This window comes from Myxine glutinosa, chromosome 12 (assembly GCF_964187855.1).
Source record: "Myxine glutinosa chromosome 12, kmMyxGlut1.1, whole genome shotgun sequence".
NCBI classification, from domain to species: domain Eukaryota; kingdom Metazoa; phylum Chordata; class Myxini; order Myxiniformes; family Myxinidae; genus Myxine; species Myxine glutinosa.
Genome location: NC_136272.1, coordinates 38,437,423 through 38,463,358, shown reverse-complemented (window position 1 = coordinate 38,463,358; position 25,936 = coordinate 38,437,423). Strand labels below are relative to the sequence as shown.

At 43.6% G+C, this 25,936-nt stretch overlaps 1 protein-coding gene across 7 annotated transcripts in view; it reads right to left on the bottom strand.

Moving 5' to 3' along the window:
• The window catches only part of DNAAF6 (dynein axonemal assembly factor 6), a 43,234-nt gene that overhangs the window by 12,676 nt on the left and 4,622 nt on the right, over nt 1-25,936 (bottom strand). For 5 of the 7 annotated variants that reach the window (XM_068098852.2, XM_068098854.2, XM_068098856.2 and 2 more), the window contains exons 2-5: nt 24,140-24,393; nt 15,957-16,026; nt 13,411-13,513; nt 13,099-13,195 (exon numbers count right to left, since the gene is read on the bottom strand). In XM_068098852.2, coding sequence (XP_067954953.2) covers nt 13,099-13,195; nt 13,411-13,513; nt 15,957-16,026; nt 24,140-24,223 — 354 coding nt within the window. In that variant the 5' untranslated portion in view covers nt 24,224-24,393. Of the gene's footprint in view, nt 1-13,098; nt 13,196-13,410; nt 13,514-15,956; nt 16,027-24,139; nt 25,107-25,936 lie in introns of those variants that run through there. The other 2 variants (XM_068098855.2, XM_068098853.2) reach the window with 2 other exon arrangements.

Below are 25,936 nucleotides of genomic sequence, written 5' to 3'. Positions count from 1 at the left end.
ACGCACCAGATTAGAAGTTAGTAGTTCGTTGATTTTTCAAGATATTTCGCTCACAAGGCGAATATATGGTGGCGGCCATCTTGGATTTTGAACTGGCGACCCAATTTTCAATAGGGTTCTTCCTTATGCGTAGATACACCCACACACCTGATTAGAAGTTGGTACTTCGCTTATTTTTCAAGATATTCCGCTCACAAGGTTCAGACGTACATGGCGTCAGACATACATGGCGTCAGACATCTTGGATTTTGACGTGGCGACCCAATTTTCAATAGCGTTCTCCCTTATGCATAGATACACCCACACACCAGATTAGAAGTTAGTAGTTCGTTTATTTTTCAAGATATTCCGCTCACAAGGTTCAGACATACATGGCGTCAGACATACATGGCGTCGGCCATCTTGGATTTTGACGTGGCGACCCAATTTTCAATAGCGTTCTCCCTTATGCGTAGATACACCCACACACCAGATTAGAAGGTAGTAGTTCGTTTATTTTTCAAGATATTTCGCTCACAAGGTTCAGACATACATGGTGTCAGACATACATGGCGTCAGACATACATGGCGTCAGACATACATGGCGGCGGCCATCTTGGATTTTGACGTGGGTTGCACCCACACACCAAATTAGAATTCGATCCTTCGCTTACGCACGCATGCACGTACGTACGTACGCACGCCCGCACGCATGTCCGCATGCACGCACACGCATGCATGGACGCACACACGGATGGAGGGGAAAACCATAGTCCCCCTTTCGCTCCGCGGTGCGACGGGGGACAATTAACCCGTGTATAAGGACGTGTTATTGACATCAATAACACCTGAAGGTCAGATAGCCATGGCTGCAAAATTGCAGGCATTATTAGATTTTGACCTCACGTGAGAAGCACAACCAATGTTGAAGGCCTAGATCCGGAAGACCTTATGATGAGCGACAATGGCAGCACCGTGAAGAAAGAAAATGAGAACAGGAACTCAGAGCATACCTGTGTTTGTCAGAAATATACACTTGGTGGAGGCCAACAAGGCCACTCCAGTAGTCTGAAAGCCAAAATGTGCTTGCGAAGACTTTACGCGAGCTCAACAGGAAGATCCACATGAGCTTATTACAAAGTGGAAAGATTCAGCAGCGACCCAGTAGGAATGAAATGTCTCCCCTTTGATGTACAGGTAAAGCATAATCGAGCACAGCCGGAGAGCCTGGAGTGGAAAAATCCTGTTATTCAGCGTATCGAAGACCAGAATGGAAAAGAAACCCTGAATTGGGTCATTTAGGTGAAAAGAAAGATGGAGAAAATCAAACAAATTGAGGAAATCTATTTTTGCGACGAAAGGTACATCCAGGAAAGAGAGCGCTCTTATACAGTCATACAACAAATAAAAGGAGGTGTCCAGGGAGATTGGTCCAATGGTCCACTCTCCGATCAGAGACCCCACGAGGAAACAAATACATCTTTGTATCCAAGGATTACTTGAGCAAATGGCGATACACCTGCCGTCTGCTAAATCAGAACACAACTCAGGTTGCACAAGTCTTAGTTGAAGGGCTTTTCATGCATTTTGGAATTCCTCTCGAACTACATTTAGACCAGAAATCTCACTCAAAGTGTTCTATTTGCCAAACAATGTACAACATCATCATATGGAACTCGAACCACATTACCATCCTCAATTGGATGGCATGCCGGCATGGTGTAGCTGGAGCATTTTAACAAGATATCACCGACACCCATGTTTATGTGTGTAGCTGAAAACCAGACGGATTGGGATATCAGTGGGAGCGAAGCCACTGTTATAGGATATGCTGGTATACAAGATAATATAAATCGCCATTTTGTGTCCCTCGCCCCGTCTGTGCTTGTGACTTGACGCCTTAGTTTTTATCGGATTATTTTTTACTTCATTGTATATAGTTATTATTGATTTCATTCAACGTTTATTTGTTCGGGATTATACCCGTTTGGTTTTATTCAAAGCTTTATCCCAGTGTGCACCCTGGTTAGCATAGGTACACCGTATGCCTGCGTGTTGTAAGAGGCGACTAAGAGGGTTGGCGTCAGGAAGGGCATCCGGCCATAAAAACGTTGCCTCAAAAAGAGAACCATGACAATAACAACTACATATGGGCAGGGTACAGCCCGAAGTGGAGATCGGTTTCTGAGGTTTGGGACATGGAATGTAGGGACAATGATAGGGAGATCAGGAGAAGTGGTGGAAGTATTGGTCAGAAGAAGAGTGGACATATGTTGTGTGCAAGAGACGAGATGGAAGGGAAGTGGTGTGAGAATGGTGAAGGGTAGGCAGGGACAGAAATACAAGTTTGTGTGGCAAGGGTGCCCGGAGGGCGTGAATGGTGTTGGTGTCCTGTTTTCTGAGGAGTTTGTAGACAGTGTGGTGAGTGTGACTAGAGTGAGTGATAGGTTGATGATGGTGAAAATGATGATTGGAAAGCACTTGGTGAACGTCATCTCGGGATATGCTCCGCAGGTTGGTCGGAGCGATGAATAGAAGGACAAGTTCTGGTGTGCGATAAAGAAGCTGATGGAAAACGTGAAAGATGAGGAAGTTGTTGTGGTAGGAGGAGACCTAAATGGACATGTGGGAAGGAGTATGGACGGTTTTGAGGGAGTTCATGGGGGTTACGGATATGGTGTGAGAAATGGAGAAGGTGAAAGGATTTTGGAGTTTGCTGATGGAGCTGATTTGTTGATTTGTAATACTCAGTTCCAGAAAGCGGATAATAAGCTTGTTACATACACGTCAGGTCGGTCGACGACAACCGTTGACTACCTGATGGTGCGTAGGCGAGATAGGGGGCAACTCCGGGACACAAAGGTGATCCCGGGGGAGGAGGCTGTTTCACAGCACCACTTGGTTCTCTGCGACATAAGGGTGAAAGGTGCGAGGAGAGCTCGGCGGGTGAAGTACCATCCGAGAATGAAGGTGTGGAGGTTGAAGAGGTGACAGTAAGGGAGGCATTAAAAGAGAGGCTGAGTAGGGTAGAGGATGATGTGGTTGAGCTTGAACGTGGTTGGATGTCAATGAAAGATAGTCTGTTGGGAGCCGTTGGTGAGGTATGTGGATGGACAAAAGGACCACCGAGGCACTCGGAAACATGGTGGTGGGATGATGAAGTTGGAAAGAGGATTGACGAGAAGAGGAAGAAGTTCAAGGAGTGGCAGAAGGCGAAGGGTACGGGAGCAGAAACAGCAGAGCATGAAAGTTAATAGGCAGCCAAGAAGGCTGCAAAGAAAGAGGTAGCAAAGGCGCATGAGGCATGTTGGAAAATGTTTGGAGAACGCTTGGATTCGGAAGAGGGTCAGAGAGCGGTATTCAGGATTGCAAAGCAGATAGCGAAAGAGAGGTGTGATGTGATGGGGGTGAGTTGCTTGAAGGATGAAGTGGGACAAATCGTTGTGGACCCAGATGGAATTAAAGGAAGATGGAAAAGATATATGGAAATGCTGTTGAACACAGAGAATGAATGGGATGGCAACATAGAGAGTAACCCAGTTTTAGGACCGGCAGGAAGATAACTGAGAAGGAAGTTGAGGAAGCGATAAAAGCAATGAAGTGTAGAAAAGTGGGAGGGCCGACGGGAGTTGTGGGAGATATGTTGAAGGCAGCAAGAAGTTGGGGTGTGAAGAGAATGACAGAGATCTGTAATCTGGTGGTGAAAGAAGGCCGCATTCCAGTGGATTGGGAACTGAGTACCCTCGTCCCTCTATACAAGGGGAAAGGTGACCCTCTGGAGTGTGGCTCGTACTGAGCGATAAAGTTATTGGAGCATGGAATGAAGGTATTGGAAAGGGTGTTGGAGAGGAGGATAAGGAAGAAGGTGAAGATCGACGAAATGAAGTTTGGATTTATGCCAGGAAGAGGAACGACAGACGCGCTCTTTATTGTGAGGCAGTTGCAGGAGAAGTACATGGAGAAGAGGAAGAAGTTGTTTCTTGGGTTTGTTGATCTGGAGAAAGCATTCGATAGGGTTCCACGTGAAGTATTGACATGGACATTGAGGAAGTTAGAAGTGGAGGAATGGTTGATCAGAGTAGTGATGGCAATGTACAAAAGAGCGCGCACAGCTGTAAGGACGAAGGACGGGAACAGTGGTGACTTTGAGGTGAAGGTGGGAGTGCATCAGGGGTCGGTACTAAGTCCACTACTATTTGTCGCTGTGATGGAGGTGCTGGCTCAGAACGTAAAGGAGGGTTTACCGTGGGAGTTGTTGTATGCAGATGATCTGGTGTTGATTGCGGAAAGTATGGATGGACTGAAGGAAAAGATGGACAAGTGGAAGGAATGTATAGAGACAAAAGTTCTGAAGGTGAATATAGGAAAGACGAAGGTGATGGCAAGTGGTAAAGCATGTGGTGAGGTGGAAAGAACTGGGAAGTGGCCATGTGCTGTGTGCAGGAAGGGTGTCGGAGTGAACTCCATTCAATGTACAATGTGCGCTGAGTGGGTTCATCAAAAATGTAGTGGTCTGAGAGGATCATTAACCAGTGTGGCAGCTACATTCAAATGTAAGGTGTGCACAGAGGGAGCTGCAGATGGAGGAAATGTTGAGTTGGATCTTGGAGACGGCGTGAAGCTGGAAAGTGTGAAAACATTTTGCTACCTCGGAGACATGCTGAATGGAAAAGGTGGATCAGACTCGGCAACGGTTGCTAGAGCGAGATGCGCATGGAAGAAGTTTTGGGAACTGAGTGGCGTGCCGATGAGGAGGGGAGTGTCGTTGAAGCTGAAGGGAAAGGTGTATGCTGCATGTGTTAGAAGTGTTATGATTTATGGGAGCGAGACATGGGTCATGAATGTAGAGCAGCAACAAAGGCTGGAAAGGGTGGAAATGCGAATGGTTCGGTGGATGTGCGGAGTATCGTTGAGAGAGAGGAAGACAAATGATGAATTGCGAAAGATGATGGGAATAGAGCCTGTGATTGATGCTGTGAAGAGGAACAGGTTGAGATGGTTTGGTCATGTGTTGAGGAAGGATGAAAGTGACTGGTTGAGAAGAGTGATGGAAATGAATGTAGAAGGAAGTAGAGGACGGGGAAGACCGATAAAGACTTGGCTAAAGATGGTGGAAGAAGAAATGCGGGCAAGGGGGTTAACAAGGAGAGATGCAGAAAATAGGGCAAAATGGAGAAGATTGTCATGGGGACCGCAAGGCTACCTCCGCTCTAGCAGGGAAAATGGCCTTAAAATGCATGTTGTTGTTGTTGTTGTTGTTGGTATACAAGATATCAGTGGGAGCAAAGCCACTGTTGTAGGATATGCTGGTATACAGGATATCAGGTGGAGCGAAGCCACTGTTTTAGGATATGCTGGTATACAAGATATCAGTGGGAGCGAAGCCACTGTTATAGGATATGCTGGTATACAGGATATCAGGTGGAGCAAAGCCACTGTTCTAGGATATGCTGGTATACAAGATATCAGTGGGAGCGAAGGCACTGTAATAGGATATGCTGGTATACAAGATATCAGTGGGAGTGAAGCCACTGTTCTAGGATATGCTGGTATACAAGATATCAGTGGGAGCGAAGGCACTGTAATAGGATATGCTGGTATACAAGATATCAGTGGGAGTGAAGCCACTGTTATAGGATATGCTGGTATACAACATATCAGTGGGAGCGAAGCCATTGTTATAGGATATGCTGGTATACAGGATATCAGTGGGAGCGAAGCCACTGTTATAGGATATGCTGGTATACAGGATATCAGTGGGAGCGAAGCCACTGTTATAGGATATGCTGGTATACAACATATCAGTGGGAGCGAAGCCATTGTTATAGGATATGCTGGTATACAGGATATCAGTGGGAGCGAAGCCACTGTTATAGGATATGCTGGTATACGAGATATCAGTGGGAGTGAAGCCATTGTTATAGGATATGCTGGTATACAAGATATCAGTGGGAGCGAAGCAACTGTTATAGGATATGCTGGTATACGAGATATCAGTGGGAGTGAAGCCATTGTTATAGGATATGCTGGTATACAAGATATCAGTGGGAGCGAAGCAACTGTTATAGGATATGCTGGTATACAGGATATCAGGTGGAGCGAAGCAACTGTTATAGGATATGCTGGTATACGAGATATCAGTGACCAAAGGCACACTCCACCAGTACAGTCTGTACGCCAGCTCTCCTGAATGTACGGGTGAGATTTGAGAACACTTCTGGAAACAATCTTTGAAGAAAAAAAAACAAGCGGGACAATAACAGATGTTACCATAGTATGTTGAAAAGTTACAAACTGTTCTGAAACAAGCAATCAACCTTGCACGTGACCACATGTGCTGCACCAGAATGAGCCTGGAAAAGCAAGCACGACCCAGGAGTTTGGGGAAAACATTTTAATTCTGGACATAGTTTCTGGAAGTAATCAAAGAGGGAAAAGAGTGTTTTCCCAAAGTTTGTATATCGTTAGTAACCGACATCGTGAATGACATAACTTGAGTATGCCAAGGTTTCTGGGTATTGACGTAAGTGTTACTCATAGGCAGCCCGAGGGAACACCAAGGTTCATGAATCCAAGATTGACTTCTGAATGCAACGCAGACTCAAGAAGAACATTATGAGACAGCCGCACGGACGAGTGCAACAAACAACAACAACAACAACAACAACAACAACACCAGGCATTTTAAGGCAATTTACCCTGCTAGAGCAGGGGTTTAGCCTTGCGGGCTTCATGACAAACCCCCCCCCCCCCCCCCCCCCCAATGAAAAGTAAAATTTTAAATCCTTATCTTGGTTAAGGGCCGCTTCAGCAGCAGCCTATGATGGAGTAGCTACCTGTCCAGAGCTAACGCTCAGCTATGAGCACATTAATGATTCATCAATGACTGTCTTTATTCCTTCTGATATGACATAATTGATAATAATAAACATGGGGGCAATACCCCTGGTGCTCACCTGGTAGAATAAACGGTATATTGCACTGACTAAAGGTATTTTAAACCAATATCAATGGTTGCTAGAAGACAGGGCAGCATGTAGAATCATACTAACATAATCATAAGACTTTAAACAAACAAACAAAAAAATACCTATTTTGGGGGGCAACCCCACCTCCCCCAACCCCATATACCTCATAAGACCCCAATTTTTCTTAGGCCTTGAACACACATTGGTATATCATGGGCGATTAAGGTTGTGGTGAAGTTTCATCGAAATTGCGTGTAGTTTCTGAGAAGAAAGCAAATACCTATTTTGGGGGGCAACCCTCCCCCCGTAGACCTCTAAAGGGGCAGATTTTTTTTTTAATGCCATGAACATGCTTTCCCTCGGGTCCTAAAGTGAAGCAAGAATGGTGAAGGTTGTGGTCAAGTTTCATCGAAATAGTGTGTGTAGTTTCAGAGAAGAAAGCAAATATATATATTTTGGGGGGTCAAACCTGGATCCACTTTGACCCCGCTAAACCCTCTTAGCCCCCGAAATTTTTTTAATGCCGTGAACAAACTTTCATCACAACACAACAAATATAATTTGTGCCAAATTTGGTCGCAATCCCATCAGCGGTTTCGGAGAAGAAGTTTCAAGTGTTTATGGACTGACGGGCGGAGGGACTGATGGACAACGCGCCACCCCATAAGCTCCCCTGACTTTGTTCCAGGTGAGCTAATAATAATAATAATCATTATCATACTAAAAACAGGGTGTTCCAAAAAAACAAGTTACATATTCACATCAGATTCTGATTCTGATGTACCCTACTCTGTTACAGAGCGTTGGTGCCACCGAAGCGGTTGACTGGCATGGGTTATACTGGGTGCTTTGCTATTGATCTTTAATGCCCACCAAAGATTGCTGGCAGATGTGACGCCCGTTTAACATCCATCCTAGGAATGGCACACACATTGATGAATCACCCTGCCTGTGAAATACCAGGATGACATTTTAGAGCTGGATCAGGATTTGAACCCAGGCAAGACAGTTTCACGTGAAATTCCCATCAAATTGTGGCACCATCTTTCGGGACACCTTGTAGGCTCATGTATAATTTGAGAAGTGTCTGTGTTTCAGTGTTTGACTTCTGTGCACCCCTGAACTGCTGAATAGAAGAAGTTGAAAACTGATGGTGGTGTGTTCAGGATTGGGGGGGGGGGGGAGTTGGAAAGGGGGGGGGGGGGGGGATTTTTGGGTGTAAAAAAAAACTCATAGTCCAATGGGTAAGGGATATGCAGGGTGGAGAAGGTTTCTGTCCATGTAAATGTGTATCGCATAGGACCATTCCACGTGTGAGGGTGGCGGAAGAATTACAAGTCATCATGAGAAAGAGCAATCAGAGATTGCAGACCCTCGCCAGGACTTGTTCTTTGTGGTTTGTTTTGTGTTCTCTATTTTGTGTGGTGTATTTTTGTGGCAAAAACGGAAGGATGCACTAAATGAAAAGTCATTGATTGCAAATGAAAGGTCTAAATCTGGGGTTCTTAACCTGGGGGTATGGGGACCAAAATCTGGGGGTATGGGACTCGTAATAAATTAAAACAAGCAAAGAAATAAATAGGGATGAAATCCGAATGATTTTCTTTGCTGTTCTGTTCCTAATTATCCATATGTAAAACTAAGCTATTGAGATATTTTGAAGTCACACTGGAACCTAATGGGACTGGTAATCGGGCGCTGATCCCCGAACTTGGCCCATTTTCTAGGTAATAAGTTACCAATTTTCATCCAAAAAAATAGGTAATTAAAGTAAAAACACCCCTCAGAATGCACCACAGAGCACCTAGAAATCAAAAAAATTCTAGAGGGACATGCCCCCAGGCCCCCCCCCCCCTAGCTATGCGTACCTTTGCTGCACCTTGGTCAGTCAACAGTCTGGCGGAGGGGGTATGGGTACATCGTGGGCAATCCGTTGGGGGTCTTGACAGGGAAAAAGGTTAAGAAGCCCTGGTCTAAATGGTTTAGTTGTAAAGGTATAAAGTCAAATGGTCCGCAGGTTTAAAATGTCGAAAGGTCAAAAGGTCTGAAAAGGTCTAAATCAGTGTAAATTGTCGAAACTTCCCTGCAAATGTCTGCTGCTCTTCTTCGGCTCCAATCGGCTCATTTGATCATGTGTTTGTTAAAGTGGACATCTCTCTGACCATTCTCAGAGAACCTCGTCAGTGTCGATGAGTCTGGCATTTCACTCAGGCCAACTGGCACGGTCTTCAAGCAGCCATCAATCATCTGGACTGGTCTCCCATGTCTACCGCCTCTGACATCAACTTATCCTGGGAATTCTTCCAAAGTAAATTGCTCTCTCCCATGCACAGATTTATCCCATCTCGCCTTCAGTTGTCATACCCTTCCTCCCATCCATGGTACACGGAATCTTGTGGTGAGGCAGTTGCCCTGAAACAACTTGCTTCGCCTCCTGGAAAGCAAATCTAACGGAAGGAAATCTCATTTCCTTTCACAAAGCCCGAAACAAGTGTGTCCACCCTCAGGAGAGCCGGGAAACAATATCTCTCCACTCTCAAGACTGAACTCTCAAACATGTCTCCCTCTTCCAAATCCTGGTGGCGTCTGGTCAAATCCGTTTCTTGTGTTTGTTCCCCCTCCATCCCTTCGCTTAGCCTCAAATGGCTACACAGCTGACTCCGCACGTGAAAAAGCTGAATGCCTCAACTCTTTGTTTGCCTCTAAATCTTGTGTCCCAAACCCATCCTTCTCTGTACCCACCGTACCCAGTCGAACCCAGCTGTTCCTGGACTCTGTGTCCTTTCCTCCTGACAAGGTGGAAAAGCTTCTGTCAACCCTCGACTCTGATTCTGCAACTGGACCTGACGGAATCAGCCCATGGGTCCTAAAATCCTGCTCCGTCGCTCTTTCACACCCTCACTCTGTTCTCTTCACCCTCTCTTTTGCTCAAGGTCATCTGCCATCACCTTGGAAATCAGCCAACATCACTGCTTTACACAAAAAGGTGCAAAAACAGATCCTTGCAACTGCAGACCAATCGGCCTTCTCCCAATTATCAGCAAAGTCATGGAATCCATCATTGCTTCGGATATCAAATCTTTCCTCTTCTCAAATGGCTTGGTCTCTGATCATCAATTTGGTTTCAGACCAGGTCACTCTACTCTGGACATGCTGCTTCTGCTGTCCCAACAATGGATGGAGGTCCTCAATGCCAAACAGGAAATTAGAGCTGTCTCCCTTGACATATCACGTGCCTTCGATACGGTCCTGCACCCCGCTCTGCTCACCAAACTATCCTCCTATGGTATCCATGGAAATCTCCACGCTTGGCTTGCAGACTTCCTCTCTAGTCGTAGTCAACATGTGGCCCTGAATGGGTTTCTCTCATCTCCCCTTCCTGTTCAGGCTGGAGTTCCCCAAGGCAGTGTTCTGGGCCCTGTGCTTTTTCTGGTCTTCATCAATGATCTCTCTGACTCTCTTGAAAATCCTCTCTTTCCCTTTGCTGATGACTCCACACTCTGCCGCTCCATTCCTCATCCCTCGGATCGGCAGTCTGCAGCCTCCTCACTCTCTGCAGACCTGGACAAAATCACAGACTGGTCAAACAAATGGAACAAGTCTTTCAATCCTGACAAATCTCACACTCTTACTATGTCTCTCCGAAAAGACCGACTGGACAACCCTCCCATCCACTTTCTGAATAATCCTCTCCAAGAAGCTCTGTCACTCAAGCTTTTGGGTCTCACTATCTGCCATGATCTTTCCTGTGAAAACCACATTTCAAATCTGGCCTCCCTAGCCAGTCGCCGACTGGGCATCCTCTGTCGTGCGAAGTCCTTCCCTGGCACACCTGAGCTCCTCACCACATACAAGGCTTTCATCCACAGCTCAATGGAATACTGTTCTCCCCTCTGGTCCGGTGCTCCTGCCTCACACCTAGCTCGGCTTCACGCTGTTGAAACCAAAGCTTTCAGAATCATTGTAATCTCCCGTGATGAAGCTAACTCTGACGGCCTTTAACTTACTCACCGCAGGCAGGTTGGTGGGCTTTCTATCTTCTACCGACTCCTCTCCGGCATTGCTCCCCCAGCTCTCTCTGGGCTCTGTCCCCCAAATATTCCTGCAGGTCGCACAAGATCTGCCTGCAACCCTTTTCTGGTTAAACTGCCAAAATCAAGACTCTCTGCTCACCTTCACTCCTTCATTCCTCTTTTCTCCCACCTCTGGATCAACTCCCCCACTCTCTTCAATCCCACTCCTCCCTCCAGGTCTTTAAAACAGGTGTTCACCACCATCTCTTATCTTTCCCCATCCAAAATCTGGATCTTTTCTACCCCCGCTAATTTCACCCCAGATTCACTTTTTTGAAATACCATGGCTAGAAAGGTGGTTTTAAAGGGTCTAATGGGGGTATGTAGGGTCTTAGGCTTCTAAACGGTCTAACAGGATCGAAGGTGCCTTAGGCGTCTAAGGGTTATAAAATATGTAACGGGGTCTATAGACTCTTAGAGGTCCATAGGTTATGTGGTGAAATATGATGTAATGTCTCGAGCTTGAAGAGAATGTTGGTCAGAGGGCTGATCTTGAGGGAGCTTATATAAGACCGGACTGCTCGGCGCTCGGTTTCGTGGCATCTGTTGCCTTATTGCCAAGAGACTATAGGGATTAACAGGTACGTAATTGCTTGCTTGCGGGGGCCTGGAGGAGATGTTTGTTTGATTGCTTCCTTTGTAGTGCTAATGATTGTGCTTTGTTTTGTGTTGTCGGATGAGTGGAGATATAGTTCAATAAAACCTCATTACTTAAAAGAAGTCTTAGTTTTGATTTACAACAGGTTATATAAAGTCTACAGGGTCTAAGAGTTCTAAAGGTTCTTAGTTGTCTTGAGGGTCTTAGGTTTTAAAAGGTCTTAAGTGTCTTAAAGGGTCTTAGGACAATAAAGGGTCGAAGGGGTTTGAGCAGTCTTAAAGGGTCTTATGGTTCTAAAGGGTCTTAATGATCTCAAGAGTCTTAAGGTTATTATAGTTCGAAAGGGTCTGAGTGTTCTAAAGGGTTTCTGAGTCTTTGGGGTTTTAAGGGCCTTAGGGCTCTCAAGGGGTCTTAGGGTACTACAGAGGTCTTAGGGGTCTTTAGGTTCTAAAGGGTCTTAAAGGGATTTAGTGTTCTACATAGTATTGAGGGACTTCGGGTTCTTAATGGCCTTAGGGGTCTCAAGGGATGTAAAGGTATCTAGGGGTCTAATATAATTAATGCTAACAAATGGCACTGTGGCGTCGCTGACGGGAACACCAATCTTTGCATAATTGATGAGAAAAACGGCCTTTCCATTTCCTCGGCATAGCTGTGACGGCTCATCTATGGGGCAAGAACAAAAAATGATTCCTGGGAGATCCTGCCCTCTGTGCGGAGATAACCAGCGCCGCAAGTTGCCGTTTGCAGTTTCGCCACGTGTGCCCAGACACGAACCTTCCTCCCTTTAATTTCTTTTTTTTATTGCGTCACAAACCTTCCTGGGAGTTCCCTGAATCCACCGTCATTGAATGAATGAAATGAATGAATATGAATGATCGTTTTTTAAGGCCATTTTCCCCGCTAGAGCGGGGGTTAGCCTTGCGGGCCCCATGACAATCATGGTTCCCTGTTTGAGGCAATGTTTTTATGGCCGGATGCCCTTCCTGACGCCAACCCTTGGCCGCCTCTTACGATGCGCAGGGATACGGTGTACCTATTCTAAACCGGGGTACACACCGGGATCATTCATCCCAGCAAGCTGGTACTCAATTTGCCGACCTCGGAAGGATGACAGGCTGAGTCAACGCCCCTGGTGTTAATTTAGCGATCGACCGGGATTCGAAACCAGGATCCTAGGATCCCAAGCCGGCACCCTAACCACTAAACCAACACCAGGTCATTGGTTTCATTGAAATCCATTAAATCCGTTCTCAAGTTATAGCACAACAAACAAACAAACAGACAGACATTGTTGATTTTGTAATATAGATGTTCTATTCATGCTTTAGGCGGCACATTAGTGTTTTGTGAGCTTGGTCAATATACAAAACACATAAAAACAACACTGACAAAGAAAATTTCCCAAGGTATTTCATAGTTGTTAATTCAGCGTTATCGATATAATGGAGCACACACAGACCAAAGTAGAGGAACTCACCAGCATGTCCTCACAACAGGCTGTGGAGACATCTTTACGATTCAAACACAGGAATAGATCTTCAGTACCGACACGCTGCTTGAACAGAATTTCATAGCTGGAAAGGTTGGACACAATAACGCATATAACAGCTTTTGCATGAGCAAGCAAAATGAAACAATGTTATATCTTACGTTCATCAAACAAATTATCAAATGCTGAGACCACGAAGCAATATTTTATCGAGCAAATCCAAATGGTTTTAAAGTTGCAGAGGAAACATTTGCTAAATATGCATTCAAAACTTTTGTGTTCTGCAGTCACGATACTTACTCAGGTTTCTTTCTATCATCACCAACATCATCAAACTCCATTTCTTCCCTCACCTCTTCCTCGTTCCAAATGGCTTTTTCATTGCTGGGTTTCATGACCGAGTCTGGACAAAACAGATGGAGAACAACAAATGCGTTGTAGATAACGTATTACAAGCACCTAATTGGGAGGAATGAAAAGAACGAAAAGAAAGAACGAAAAGAAAGAACGAACTTCTCCAAACATGGCGAAGGAACTTACCTGCAGGCAAGCACAAGCCCAAACATCCAAGAAACATGCGCAAAAGCTCTGAGCAGGTAGGTGCACACTACTACCTGTATCCATATACTGTCCCACTACGTCAAGGTATTCAATTGAATGCATTTTCAAACTTTTGAACTACCCTTGCTCCCATTACTTTGTGGCCAAAGCAAATTCCATTTAAAAACTGTTCGAGTAAAAATAAACAAAAGTTCAGTCTCATCTCCAGATCATTACCTCTGCCACCGAAGGTTATTTTTCACCCCTGTCTTTCTGTCTGCTTGTTTGTGAACAGAATATCTCAAAACGTTATGGACGGATTCGAACGAAACTTGGTGGAGAGGTTGGGTGCATGAGAATGATGAATCAATGTGATGTTGGTGAAAATCCGAATCCGGATCCGGATATGAGAATTATTATTTTATTTTTTAAAGTCATTCTTTGATCACCATCAAGAAATCGGGCCAAAACCGATATATAGCATGGAATTTCAAAAAGTTATGGATTGATTCACACGAAACTTGGTGGATGAGTTGGTTCGGTGACACGAATAAGCCGAATCGATTTTGGTTTAGGTCTGGAATCAGATCTGGCCTGTTAGTGGGATACAAAAAACGGAAACTCTTCAGCTTGGCGGAGTTATATGCTCTACCAGAGTACCATTCTCGTCTTAAAGCTGTGCTTCCCCACTTCCACCCTCTTCCACCTCCAGCCAGTCAATTTCCTTCCACCACGACTTCTATCTACATATCCACCTCATCATCATCGGCTGTTTTTAGGCAAAAGCAGATTCTTGATTTGATATCCTTGCCACATCTTCCACGCTCCGATACAATACAGTACTGTTAATTAAATTTAAATGGCAAACTTTCTTCAACGCTGTCCTAGTCCTTGTGATGTTGAGGATGCTTCCAAAAGGTCTTGGAATATTCATCTATAGGAGATGGGACCCATATTGAGCAACATCTCAACGAACTATTGTTTTTTCCACTTCTTTTCAAGTATCCAGCATTGTTGATTGCTCTATTTTTAATCACACATTTTACGTGTAAGTTTTTCCAACACTCATTATAGACAAGGCGTGCAAAGCTGGAAAGTCGTCAAAAAAAAGATGTAAGCGGAAAGTCATGTTCATTTATGGTAATACACCTTCCTAGACTAAATTGACTCTGCTGATTAAGAAAATCACGGTTGCCAAGCTGGATTTTTACCTGGAATCCCACAATTTCAAGATGGTCACCAAAAAAGATTCAAACCATATTCTCGGTCTGTCAATTCCGTTTCCTATCGAATGTAATTTCTCTCATTTTTATCACATCCGTCATCACAATATCCATTCACAAACCAAAACAGCAATATTCTTACAACTAGAACGAGCAATCAGAGATTGCAGACCCTCACCAGAACGTGTTTTCAGTGGTTTTAAGGCTTTTGTGTTAAAAGAAATATGACGGCCGAACTACGTGACCGATGACGTCATCTTTTTTTTCTCCACCAAATTATCCCTAGATGATGCTCAAGAAATTTCATCTTGAACGGATGAAGTTTTGTCCTTGTCCAATTATGACATCATAATGGAGGCACCTATGACATCATCCTTAACATATGTTATTCCACATGGAGAGTCCTTTACAATGAGCCATGTCTCAATTTTTTCTATGCAGTGCTTTCGGAGATATGGAGGTGCAATTTTTTTCGGTTTTTCCAAGATGGCGCCCATACCACGTGACCCATGGCGTCATAATTATCAGAAAAAATTATACAGGTGAAGGCGCACCTATGGTGAAAATTTCCTGACAATTTGACCAACGGTTGCAGAGAAAATCATATTTATTCTGTGTGGACAAACAAACAGACAGACAGACAGACAAACAAATGAAAAATTACTCGCAGAGCGACACTTGGCAAAACAGAACAAAGTAGAATGGCACTCGGTAGAGCATCCTTTTGACCTCAAAAATAGTTGGTGGTTGAATTCAGTGACCTGATATCCAGAAGAGGTGGGTGGAGTTGGAGGAGGCAGGGGAAGAGGTGGGATGGGAGTCTAGATGGAGGGTGGTGGGTTGGGAGTAGGGAAAGGAAGGGGTGGGGTCGCAGTCCAGCGGGGAAGGGGTTGAGTTAGGAGGGAGGGGAAGGGCTGGCAGGAGGGAGGGTAAGGAGTGGGAGGATTTTCCCTGCAATGCCAGGTACCTTTGCTAGTATTTAATATGGTGGGATTGAGCATCAGATGAAATATCAGTTACAATTTTCATTGTTAAAGTTAGCATATCCGTATATAAAAAAGTAATACCTGGATAGCATCTTACCTCTGCTTTGCTGCTTCTTCATTGGTATAATGTGTGCAGGAGTAAGGGTGGCAGTCCCAGGGGAAGGCTGCTTTAAAACAGCCAAAACACGCAGCAGCCGGCAAAGACATTTGCAAGCAGGAAAGAAAGTTAAAATGGAAGAACAAGTGTTGAAAATGCACAAAACAGACCCTTTGCATTTTTGTTTACTAACATAAGCGAGGTTAATGTAAACAGCATTATGAAGAAGAATGGTGGCGTTTACACTGACAGTAGGGAGGTGGGAAACAGGTTAACACACACAGATCTGCAGAGAAATGGTGGAGGAAGAGGAAGAGGGTGGAGTAGTAAGGAAGTGCATGGGTGAGGATGAAGACTATATATAAAGATATTGGAATACTATAACATAGAAAATTGGACTGGTGGAGAGAAATAATTCGAAAGATGGGGGAAAAAGGAATTGCTTTGCAGAAGGCCAAGGGGTGTGAGAATGGTTGAGATATGGAAGATCTTTTACATCTCGTTGTCCGACAACATAGACCTACTTCCATTCACTCATCCCAACTCTCTCTTCCTCATATGTGGCGATTTCAACTGTCATCATGCCAGCTGGCTGGGTGTGGGTCCCTCTCTCACCAGCCATGGCATCTCAGCAAAGGACTTCTGCGACTCACTGGGACTGACACAATCTGTCAATTTCCCGACCCGGACCTCAGTCAATGGAGTATCTTCTCTTCTAGACTTGGTTATGACTAACTTCCCTGCAAATGTCTGCTATTCTTCTTCTGCTCCAATCGGTTCTTCTGATCATTTGCTTGTTAAAGTGGACATCTCTCTGGCCATTCTCAGAGAGCCTCCTCAGCGTCGACGTGTCTGGCATTTCAATCAAGCCGACTGGCACGGTCTTCAAGCAGCCATCAATCATCTGGACTGATCTGCCATCTCAACTGCCTCTGACATCAACTCTTCCTGGGAATTCTTCCAAAGTAAACTGCTCTCTCTCATGCACAGATTTATCCCATCTAGTCTTCAGTTGTCTTACCCTTCCTCCCATCCATGGTACACTGGATCTTGTGGTGAGGCAGTTGCCCTGAAACAACTTGCCTTTGCCTCTTGGAAGGCTAATCCAACTGAAGGTAATCTCAGTTCCTTCCATCAAGCTCAGAACAAGGGTGTGTCTACCCTCAGGAGTGCCAGGAAGAACTATCTCTCTACTCTCAAGACTGAACTTTCAAACCTGTCTCCCTTCTCCAAATCCTCTAAATGGTGGTGTGGACAAGTTTCATGAAGGTTTCTATAGCATGAAGTACAAAGTGTACAAAGTTTACAAAGCCTCCTCCTCCAAATGGTGGTGGACAAGTTTGTTTCTGGTGTGTGTTCCCCCTCCATCCCCTCCCTTACCTCAAACGGCGACACAGTTGACGCCGCACGTGACCAAGCCGAATGCCTCAACTCTGTGTTTGCTTCAAAATATTGTGTCCCAAACCCATCTCTCTCTGTTCCCACCTTACCCAGTCGTACACAGCTGCTCCTGGACTCTGTGTCCTTCTCTCCTGACAAAGTGGAGAAGTTTCTGTCAAACCTCGACTCCGATTCTGCACCTGGACCAGACGGCGTCAGCCCACAAGTCTTAAATCCTCCTCTATCACTCTATCTCGCCCTCTCTGTTCTCTTCACCCTCTCTTTTGCTCAAGGTCGGCTGATTTCCAAGCAGATGGCAGATAACATTATCACTTCAAACGAAAAAGGTGCAAAAACAGATCCTTGCAACTACAGACCAATCAGCCTGCTCCCAATTATAAGCAAGGTTATGGAATCCATCATCACTTCTGATATCAAACCCTTCCTCTTCTCCAATGGCTTGATCTCGGATCATCAATTTATATTCAGACCAGGTCATTCTACTCTGGACATGCTGCTTCTGCTGTCTCAACAATGGATGGAGGTCCTCAATGCCAAACAGGAAATCAGAGCTGTCTCCCTTGACATATCTCGTGCCTTCGGTATGGTCTAGGACCCCGCTCTGCTCACCAAACTGTCCTCCTATGGTATCCATGGAAATGTCAAGCTTCGCTCGCGGACTTCCTCTCCTGTCGTAGTCAACATGTGGCTCTCAATGGAATTCTCTCATCTCCTCTTCCGGTTCAGGCTGGAGTTCCTCACGGCAGTGTTTTGGGCCCTGTGCTTTTTCTGGTCTTCATGAATGATCTCTCCTACTCTCTGGAAAATCTTCTCAATCTCTTTGCTGATGACTCCACTATCTGCCGCTCCATAAATCAACCCTCAGATCGGCAGGCAGCAGCCTCTTCACTTTCTGCAGATCTGGATAAAATCACAGACTGGTCAAACAAGTGGAACATGTCTTTGAATCCTGACAAATCTCACACTTTCACTTTGTCTATCCGAAAAGACCGCCGGGACAACCCTCCCATATACTTTCTCAACAATCCTCTTGAAGAAATTCCGTCACTCAAGCTTTTGGGTCTCACTATCTGCCATGATATTTCTTGGTAAAACCACATTTCCAAGCTGGCCTCCAAAGCCAGTCTGGGCATCATCCGTCGTGCAAAGTCCTTCCTTGGCACTACAGAGCTTCTCACCACATACAAGGCTTTCATCCGCAGCTTGATGGAGTGCTGCTCTCCCATCTGGGCTGGTGTACCTGCCTCTCACCTAGCTCGTCTTCACGCTGTAGAAACCAAAGCTTTCAGAATCATTGGAATCTCCCGCGATGAAGCTGATTCTGAGGGCCTTTCACTTACTCACCGCAGGCAGGTTGGTGGTCTTTGTCTTCCACCGACTCCTCTCCAGCTTTGCTCCTCCAGCTCTCTCTGTGCTCTGTCCTCCAAATATTCCTTCAGGATGCACAAGATCTTGTCAGAAACCCTCTTCTGGTTAAACTGCCAAAATCAAGACTCTCTGCTTACCTTCGCTCTTTCATTCTTCTTTTCTCCCGCCTCTGGAACAATCTCCCTCACTCTCTTCAATCCCAATCCTCCCTCCAGGTCTTCAAAACAGCTGTTCACCACCACCTCTTATCTTCCCCCATCCAAAACCTTTATCTTTTCAACCCTCGTTAATACACCCCAAATCCACTTTTTTCAAATGGCTTTTTCTTTTCTTGAAAGTCCTTGTCGTGTGTATCTTGTTTATCCCGTGTGCTTCCCTCCCTCTTCCCCCTGTTGTCTTCCGCTACATTTATTTTATGTTCTATGTGTTAAGGGAGCCTCGACTTAGTACACAAAAAAAATCACTAAAAAAGATGCAACACTAAAGAAAATCACTAAAAATCATTAAACAAAATCATTTTTTTAAATCACAAAACAATCACAGAAAAACACAAAAAAAATCACAAAAAGTCATTGAAAAAAATTACTAAAAGAAAAATCACAAAAAATCACTAAAAAAGGCAGCTGACCTGTCTGTAATATAATGGGATATCACCATGATATTGCAGACCTTAAGCCTCAGTCATTGCACACATGATGCCGATGATGTGGAGGACTTTGCTCTCCACCGTATGTTAAAGGAAATTGGACACTGGGCAGCAGTCTCGATATTTTTTCAGTCGCCTCTGAGCTGTCTGACCTGGGTTAGAATCCCGACGCAACTAGAAATTGCCATCTTGATGTTTCGCATGTTGGGCGAGGTATCGACACCAGCGATGGACATTGGTGGACATTAAAGATCTCACAGCGTCTTTCCCGAAGAGTAGATGAGTTATCACTGGCACCTTGGACAAGTTACAAATTATTGCCATTTTAAATTGAATCTCAGGCTTAGCCAGCTGGTAGGTTAGTTGGTCGAAGACCTCGCCAAAAAACGTTCCCCAACTGACCCCATGACGTGGGAATAAGTGGTGGGGCCCGTCAAAGAAAAAGTAACTAGAACGGGCACTCGGTAGAGCGCATACCTTCGCCGCAGCTACTGTTCTGTACTTGGCATGGGAGTGTAGGGAACAGAACAGTGAACAGTTTGGTGCTGATTTCATGCAAATCGGATAAGAATTGACCGAGTTATGACAAACAAGATCGGGCATTGAATTCTGAACATTTTGGCATTAGTTGCATGCCAATTGGATAAAAATTGACCGCGCTATGGTAAAAATACGATTTTGACCTTTTCGTGACCTTGACCTTGACCTTTGACCCGATTGCTCCCAAAATCTAATCAAATGTGTCCCGTATAATAACCAATCATCCCACCAAATTTCATGCAATTCGGTTGAATACTTTTTGAGTTATGCGAATAACATACACACACACACAGACATACAAATAAATACACAGCGATCAAAACATAACCTTCCGCTTTTGCGAAGGTAACAAGTACAGATACATTCAAAGTACACCGCCCCAATGCCAAATAATGAAATATCCTCCAGCGCGGCATTGCCGGGGCGCCTCGGCGCTCGGCAATACCGCAGTGCAGCTCATAGAGACTGTATTGGAAGGAGAGGTGTACAATAATTGATTGATTACTTGGGTAATTAAAATCAATAAATATTAATCGTAAAATAATTTCTTAATCAATTGGCTAAAAGCATACAAAAACCACCAGTGTTTCATCCTGAGCTGTAACTTTTTGGAAATTAATTAAATAAGTCAGTAAACAAATTTTTTATTATTGACTAATTAATAAATAATTCATCGATCAATTGATTAATCAATAAATCAAAAATAGCCTTTACAGCCAAATCACTTGGTCATTGTTGTGTCCAAATATCAGCTTCCTAGCTCAAAAGGTGCCTGAGATATTGGCCAGATGAGAAAGAAAATAAATAATTAATAACAAAAAGAAATAAATAATAATCATAATTTTTAAAATAATTAATCAATTGGCTCATACAACACATAAACCACCACCATTTCATCCGAATCTGTAACAATAAAAAATAAAAAATTCGTCATTAATGGAATAATTAAATAATTAACGGATTCATTGAGTAATTGATTAACCAATAAATCAAAAATACTCTTTGCAGCCAAATCACTTGGTCATTGTCATGTCCAAATATCAGCTTCCTAGCTCAAAAGGTGCCTGAGACAATGCGCAGATGAGAAAGGAAATAAATAAGTACTTAATTAATCAATAAGAATTAAATAACTAATCAATTAATTGATTAATCAAAAAACAAAAAATATCGTTTTTGTCAAAGCACTTTCTCGCTATCGTGCCGAAATGTGTGCTTCCTAGCTCGAAGGATGGCTGAGATATCGCCCGGACAAACAAACAAGAAGACGTCATGCGGAGCACGATACTTGCAAAATCCCCCCCCCCCCCTCCCAAGAAAAATAATTCCATTGATACAGCAAATTGTCCATTTCATCAAGATTAAAATTGACAATCTTGATCAAAGCTCAGGTCAATAGGAAGAAAAGTGACGATTTTTCAGATGAAAAATGATGATTTTGGGAGGTTGACCTTGAGTTGACCTTTGACCTTTTGACCTCAAAAATAGTATGTTTCCCAATTTAGTGACTCGATATGCAAATGCTGTTCAACTTTCAAGTCAATCGGTTGAGAATTGATGGCTTTTTAGATGAAAAATGATTTTTAAAATTTGACCTTGAGTTGACCTTTGACCTTTTTACCTCATAAATAGTATGTTTCCCAATTTAGTGACTCGATATGCAAATGCTGTTCAACTTTCAAGTCAATCGGTTGAAAATTGACGGCTTTTCAGATGAAAATTGATAATTTTGAAAATTTGACCTTGAGTTGACCTTTGACCTCAAATAGTTCATTTCCCAATTTATTGACTCAATATACAAATGCTATTCAATTTTCAAGTGAATCGGATTTAAAATCGCGATTTTAGAAATTTAACCTCCAGATGACCTTTGGCCTTTGACCCCAAAAACAACAGGCTTCTCAATTGGGACGACCTATACAACTTGGTGAAGTTTCGTGACGATCGGTTTATAATTGTGACCTGTAAGCCAGTGACAGACAAACAAGAAGACGTCATGCCGAGCACCATACTTGCAAAATAGGCCCCCCCCCCCCCTCCCCAAGAAAAAAAAATTCCATTGATACAGCAAATTTCCCATTTCATCAAGATTAAAATTGACAATCTTGATCAAAGCTCGGGTCAATAGGAAGAAAATTGACTATTTTTCAGATTAATATGATTTTTAAAATTTGACCTGGAGTTGACCTTTGACCTTTTGACCTCAAAAATAGTGTGTGTCCCAATTTAGTGACTCGATTTGCAAATGCTGTTCAATTTTCAAGTCAATCGGTTGAGAATTGAAGGCTTTTTCGATGAAAATTGATTTTTAAAATTTTACCTTGAGTTGACCTTTGACCTTTTGACTTCAAAAAGAGTTCATTTCCCAATTTAGTGACTCGATATACAAATGCTATTCAATTTTCAAGTCAATCGGATTTAAAATGGCGATTTTAGAAATTTGACCTCCAGATGACCTTTGACCTTTGACCTCAAAATCAATAGGCTCCTCAATTGGGACGACCTATACAACTTGAAGTTTCGTGACGATCGGTTAAGAATTGTAACCTGTAGGCCGGTGACAAACAGACAGAACCACAAATGCAACCGAACAATATACTTGAAAAATATTCGATTTTGCAAGTAACAAAGAACCAGAGTGAAAACTGAGTACTCCCTTTCAGCGTGCATCACTGCCGAGCCCCCTTCGGTGCCCGGCAATGACGTTATGCAGTGCCTGGAGATGGCATAGGAAAGGAGCGGTGTACAATAAATACAGTGCCTTCAGAAATTAACCTATTTACACCCCTTGACCTTTTCCACACATGTTGTATTGCAGCCTGAATTTAAAATTAATTAATCTGAAATTTTTTTTGTCACCAATCTGCACATCTATATATAAACTATATACAGTACATATATATATATATATATGTTTTTAGAAAAGTTTACAAGAAAGTCTTCAGACCAAGAAGGTGAAGTCCTTGAGTGGCCCAGCCAAAGCCCAGACTTGAATCCCATTGAGAATCTGTGGAAAGACTTAAAGATTGCTGTTCACCGACACTCCCCATCCAACTTGACAGAGCTTGAGCAAATCTCCAAGGAAGAATGGGAGAAACTCCCCAAATCCAGATGTGCGAAGCTGATACAGACATACCCCAAAAGACTCGAAGGTGTAATCGCTGCCAAAGGCGCTTCTACAAGGTACTGACTCAAGGGGTTGAATACTTATGTAAACTAGAACGGCACTCAGTAAAGAGCATAGATACCTCCACCTGGTTGGACATATCACTGAATGGTGAAGTCACTTAAAAAAAAATTCTACAAGCCGGATCCAGATCTTCACCAAAATTGAATCGATTCTTCCTTGCGAGACACCCAACCGGTCCACCAAGTTTCATCCGAATGCGTCCACAACTTTTTGAGATATCCTGCTATGTATCGTTTTTGGCTCGATCTCCCAATGGTGAAGAATCGCTTAGAAAATTCTAGTAGCCGGATCCGGATCTTCACCAAAATCTAATCATTTCATCCTTGTCACATACGCTACATCTCTGCCAAATTTCGGCCGAATCCGTCCACAACTTTGAGATATTTTGTTCACAAACGGACAAACAGACAGACAGGGGTGAAAACATAACGTCCATCCACCTTTGGTGGCGAAGGTAACCAGAATATTTCTGTATATCATTTTTAATGAATTTGTAAAAAAAATTCAAAAAATATAAGTTCCACTTTGACATTATGGGGTATTTATTGTGTGTGGATCAGTGAGAAAAAAATCTCAATTTAATCAATTTTAAATTCAGGCTGAAACACAACAAAACGTTAAAATAGTCAAAGGGTGTGAATACTTTCTGAAGACATTATATTAAGACATTTACATGTGGAGGTGTTTGTTGTGCATCTCTGCACATTTAAACATCACATTGTACGTATTTTATAGAATGAATGATAAAGGGTGTTCGTGGAATTAAGAGATGCTTGTGTCGTTGTGATCACGTGATATCGTTAAAATCTAAAGCCTACAGAGTAGTAACTGATCTATCATTATAATGGACACGAACTGATCCTTTCGTCCGTTTTTCATTCTGAATTAATTGTATTTGTTGATTTTGAAGATTTGAAAGCACGAGACAGGTGACGATGAGATTGACACGGACAGGGCGAAGCGAGACGAGCGAGCAATGGAGTAACAAAAGGCCGCAATTAAACGGCAAATGGACATTAAGAGGTCGACTTGTAATCTTACCGAAACATCGTCGGTTAGATCGTCCGAGTTTGGAGCCAGGAGCGTCTCCAGAGCCTGGATGGAAACCAAGTCCGACATGGACATGACAATCGCTGCGAAATCACTGGGTTTGGGGTGAAGCGTCTTCACAGTCCTGGGTTCACCGCTACAATGGTTGCCATGGCAGCAGGAAGACGCCCCGCTCCGATGGTTGCCATGGCAGCAGGAAGACGCCCCGCTCCGATGGTTGCCATGGCAGCAGCCAAAGTCTCACACTGTGAAGAGATCGCGTTTCACGTGAAATTAAATATATTTATTACAAGTTAATATTATCGGATATATTCAAGTACTGGAAGAGTTAAGGACGAAGATTATTGTGATTAAAGAGTTGGGTTGAACACCATTGTAGGGGTTTCAGGGTCCGAGGGTGAAGGCCTTGTCAGGTGACAGAACGGCCGAACATTGAAATAGGATGACGTACCTATCTTATTATAATAGAGCAAGCGTATGTGGTGATGTGTTGTGTGTTTGTTTATTTGTGACGAAAACGTCTTCTTCTTCTTCAAATAAAATTAACACCCAAAACAGTCCGTGAACTCTTAATTACGTACTGTTGGAATATACCTTTTGACCCTTTAGACTGCTGAGACCTCTCTGTCCTTTGACGACCCTTTAAATCCCCCAAGACCCTTAAAACCACCAAGTCCCCTGAAGACCCAAAATACCCTTAAAGACTGCAAAAACTCAAAATACCACGAAGACCCAAAAGACCCTTAAAAACCCTAAATACCCAAAATACCATTAAAGACCCAAATGACCCAAAAGACACTGAAGACCCAAAATACACTGAAGACTCAAAACGCCCAAAATACCTAAAAGACCCCAAATACCCAAAATACCCTGAAGATCCTTAAAGACTCAGAGGAACCAAAAGACCCTGAAGTCCCAAAATCCCCTGAAGACCCAAAACACCCCAAACACCCCAAAGACCCAAAATACCCTTAAAGGCCCAGAGGATCCAAAGGACCCAAATGTCCCCGAAGACCCAAAATACCCTGAAAACCCAAAAGACCATGAAGACCCAAAAGAACCCGAAGACCCAAAAGATCCTGAAGACCCAAAATGACCCAAAGACCCAAAACACCCTGAAGACCCAAAACACACTGAAGACCCAAAACACGCTGAAGATTCAAAACACCATTGAGACCCAAAAGACCCTTAAATACCCCAAATAACCAAAATACACCAAAGAACCAAAATACCCCAAAGACCCTTAAATACCCAGAGGAACAAAAAGACCCTTAAGACCCCAAAGACCCAAAATACACTTAAAGGCCCAGAGGATCCAAAAGACATGAATAACCAAAATATCCTGAAGACCCAAAACACCGTGAAGACCCAAAAGACCATGAAGACCCAAAAGATCCCGAAGATCCAAAACACCCTGAAGACCCAAACACCTGAAGATCCAAAAGACCCTTAAAGACCCTAAAGGCCCAAAATACCGAAAATATCCTGAAGACCCATAGAGACTCCAATTGTCAACAGGCCAAAATAAGAAACACCCAATTAAATATCTGCATCATCAGAGGTCAAAAGTTCATCCAAATTGTCAGCAGGCCAAAATGCAAATCTCTAGTTTTAGATTTTACTAAAACTCCTTTTGTTGGAGTAATTCAAGGTGTTTTATGCTTGTGTCGCTTGGTGTTGGCTTAATGTTGGCTTGGTGAAGGTAGCAGGTTGGTATTGGCTCAATGGTTAAGGTGTCTGGTGTGAGATCTTAGGGTCCTGCCAGAGTTCAAGCCCCCTGTTGTTCTG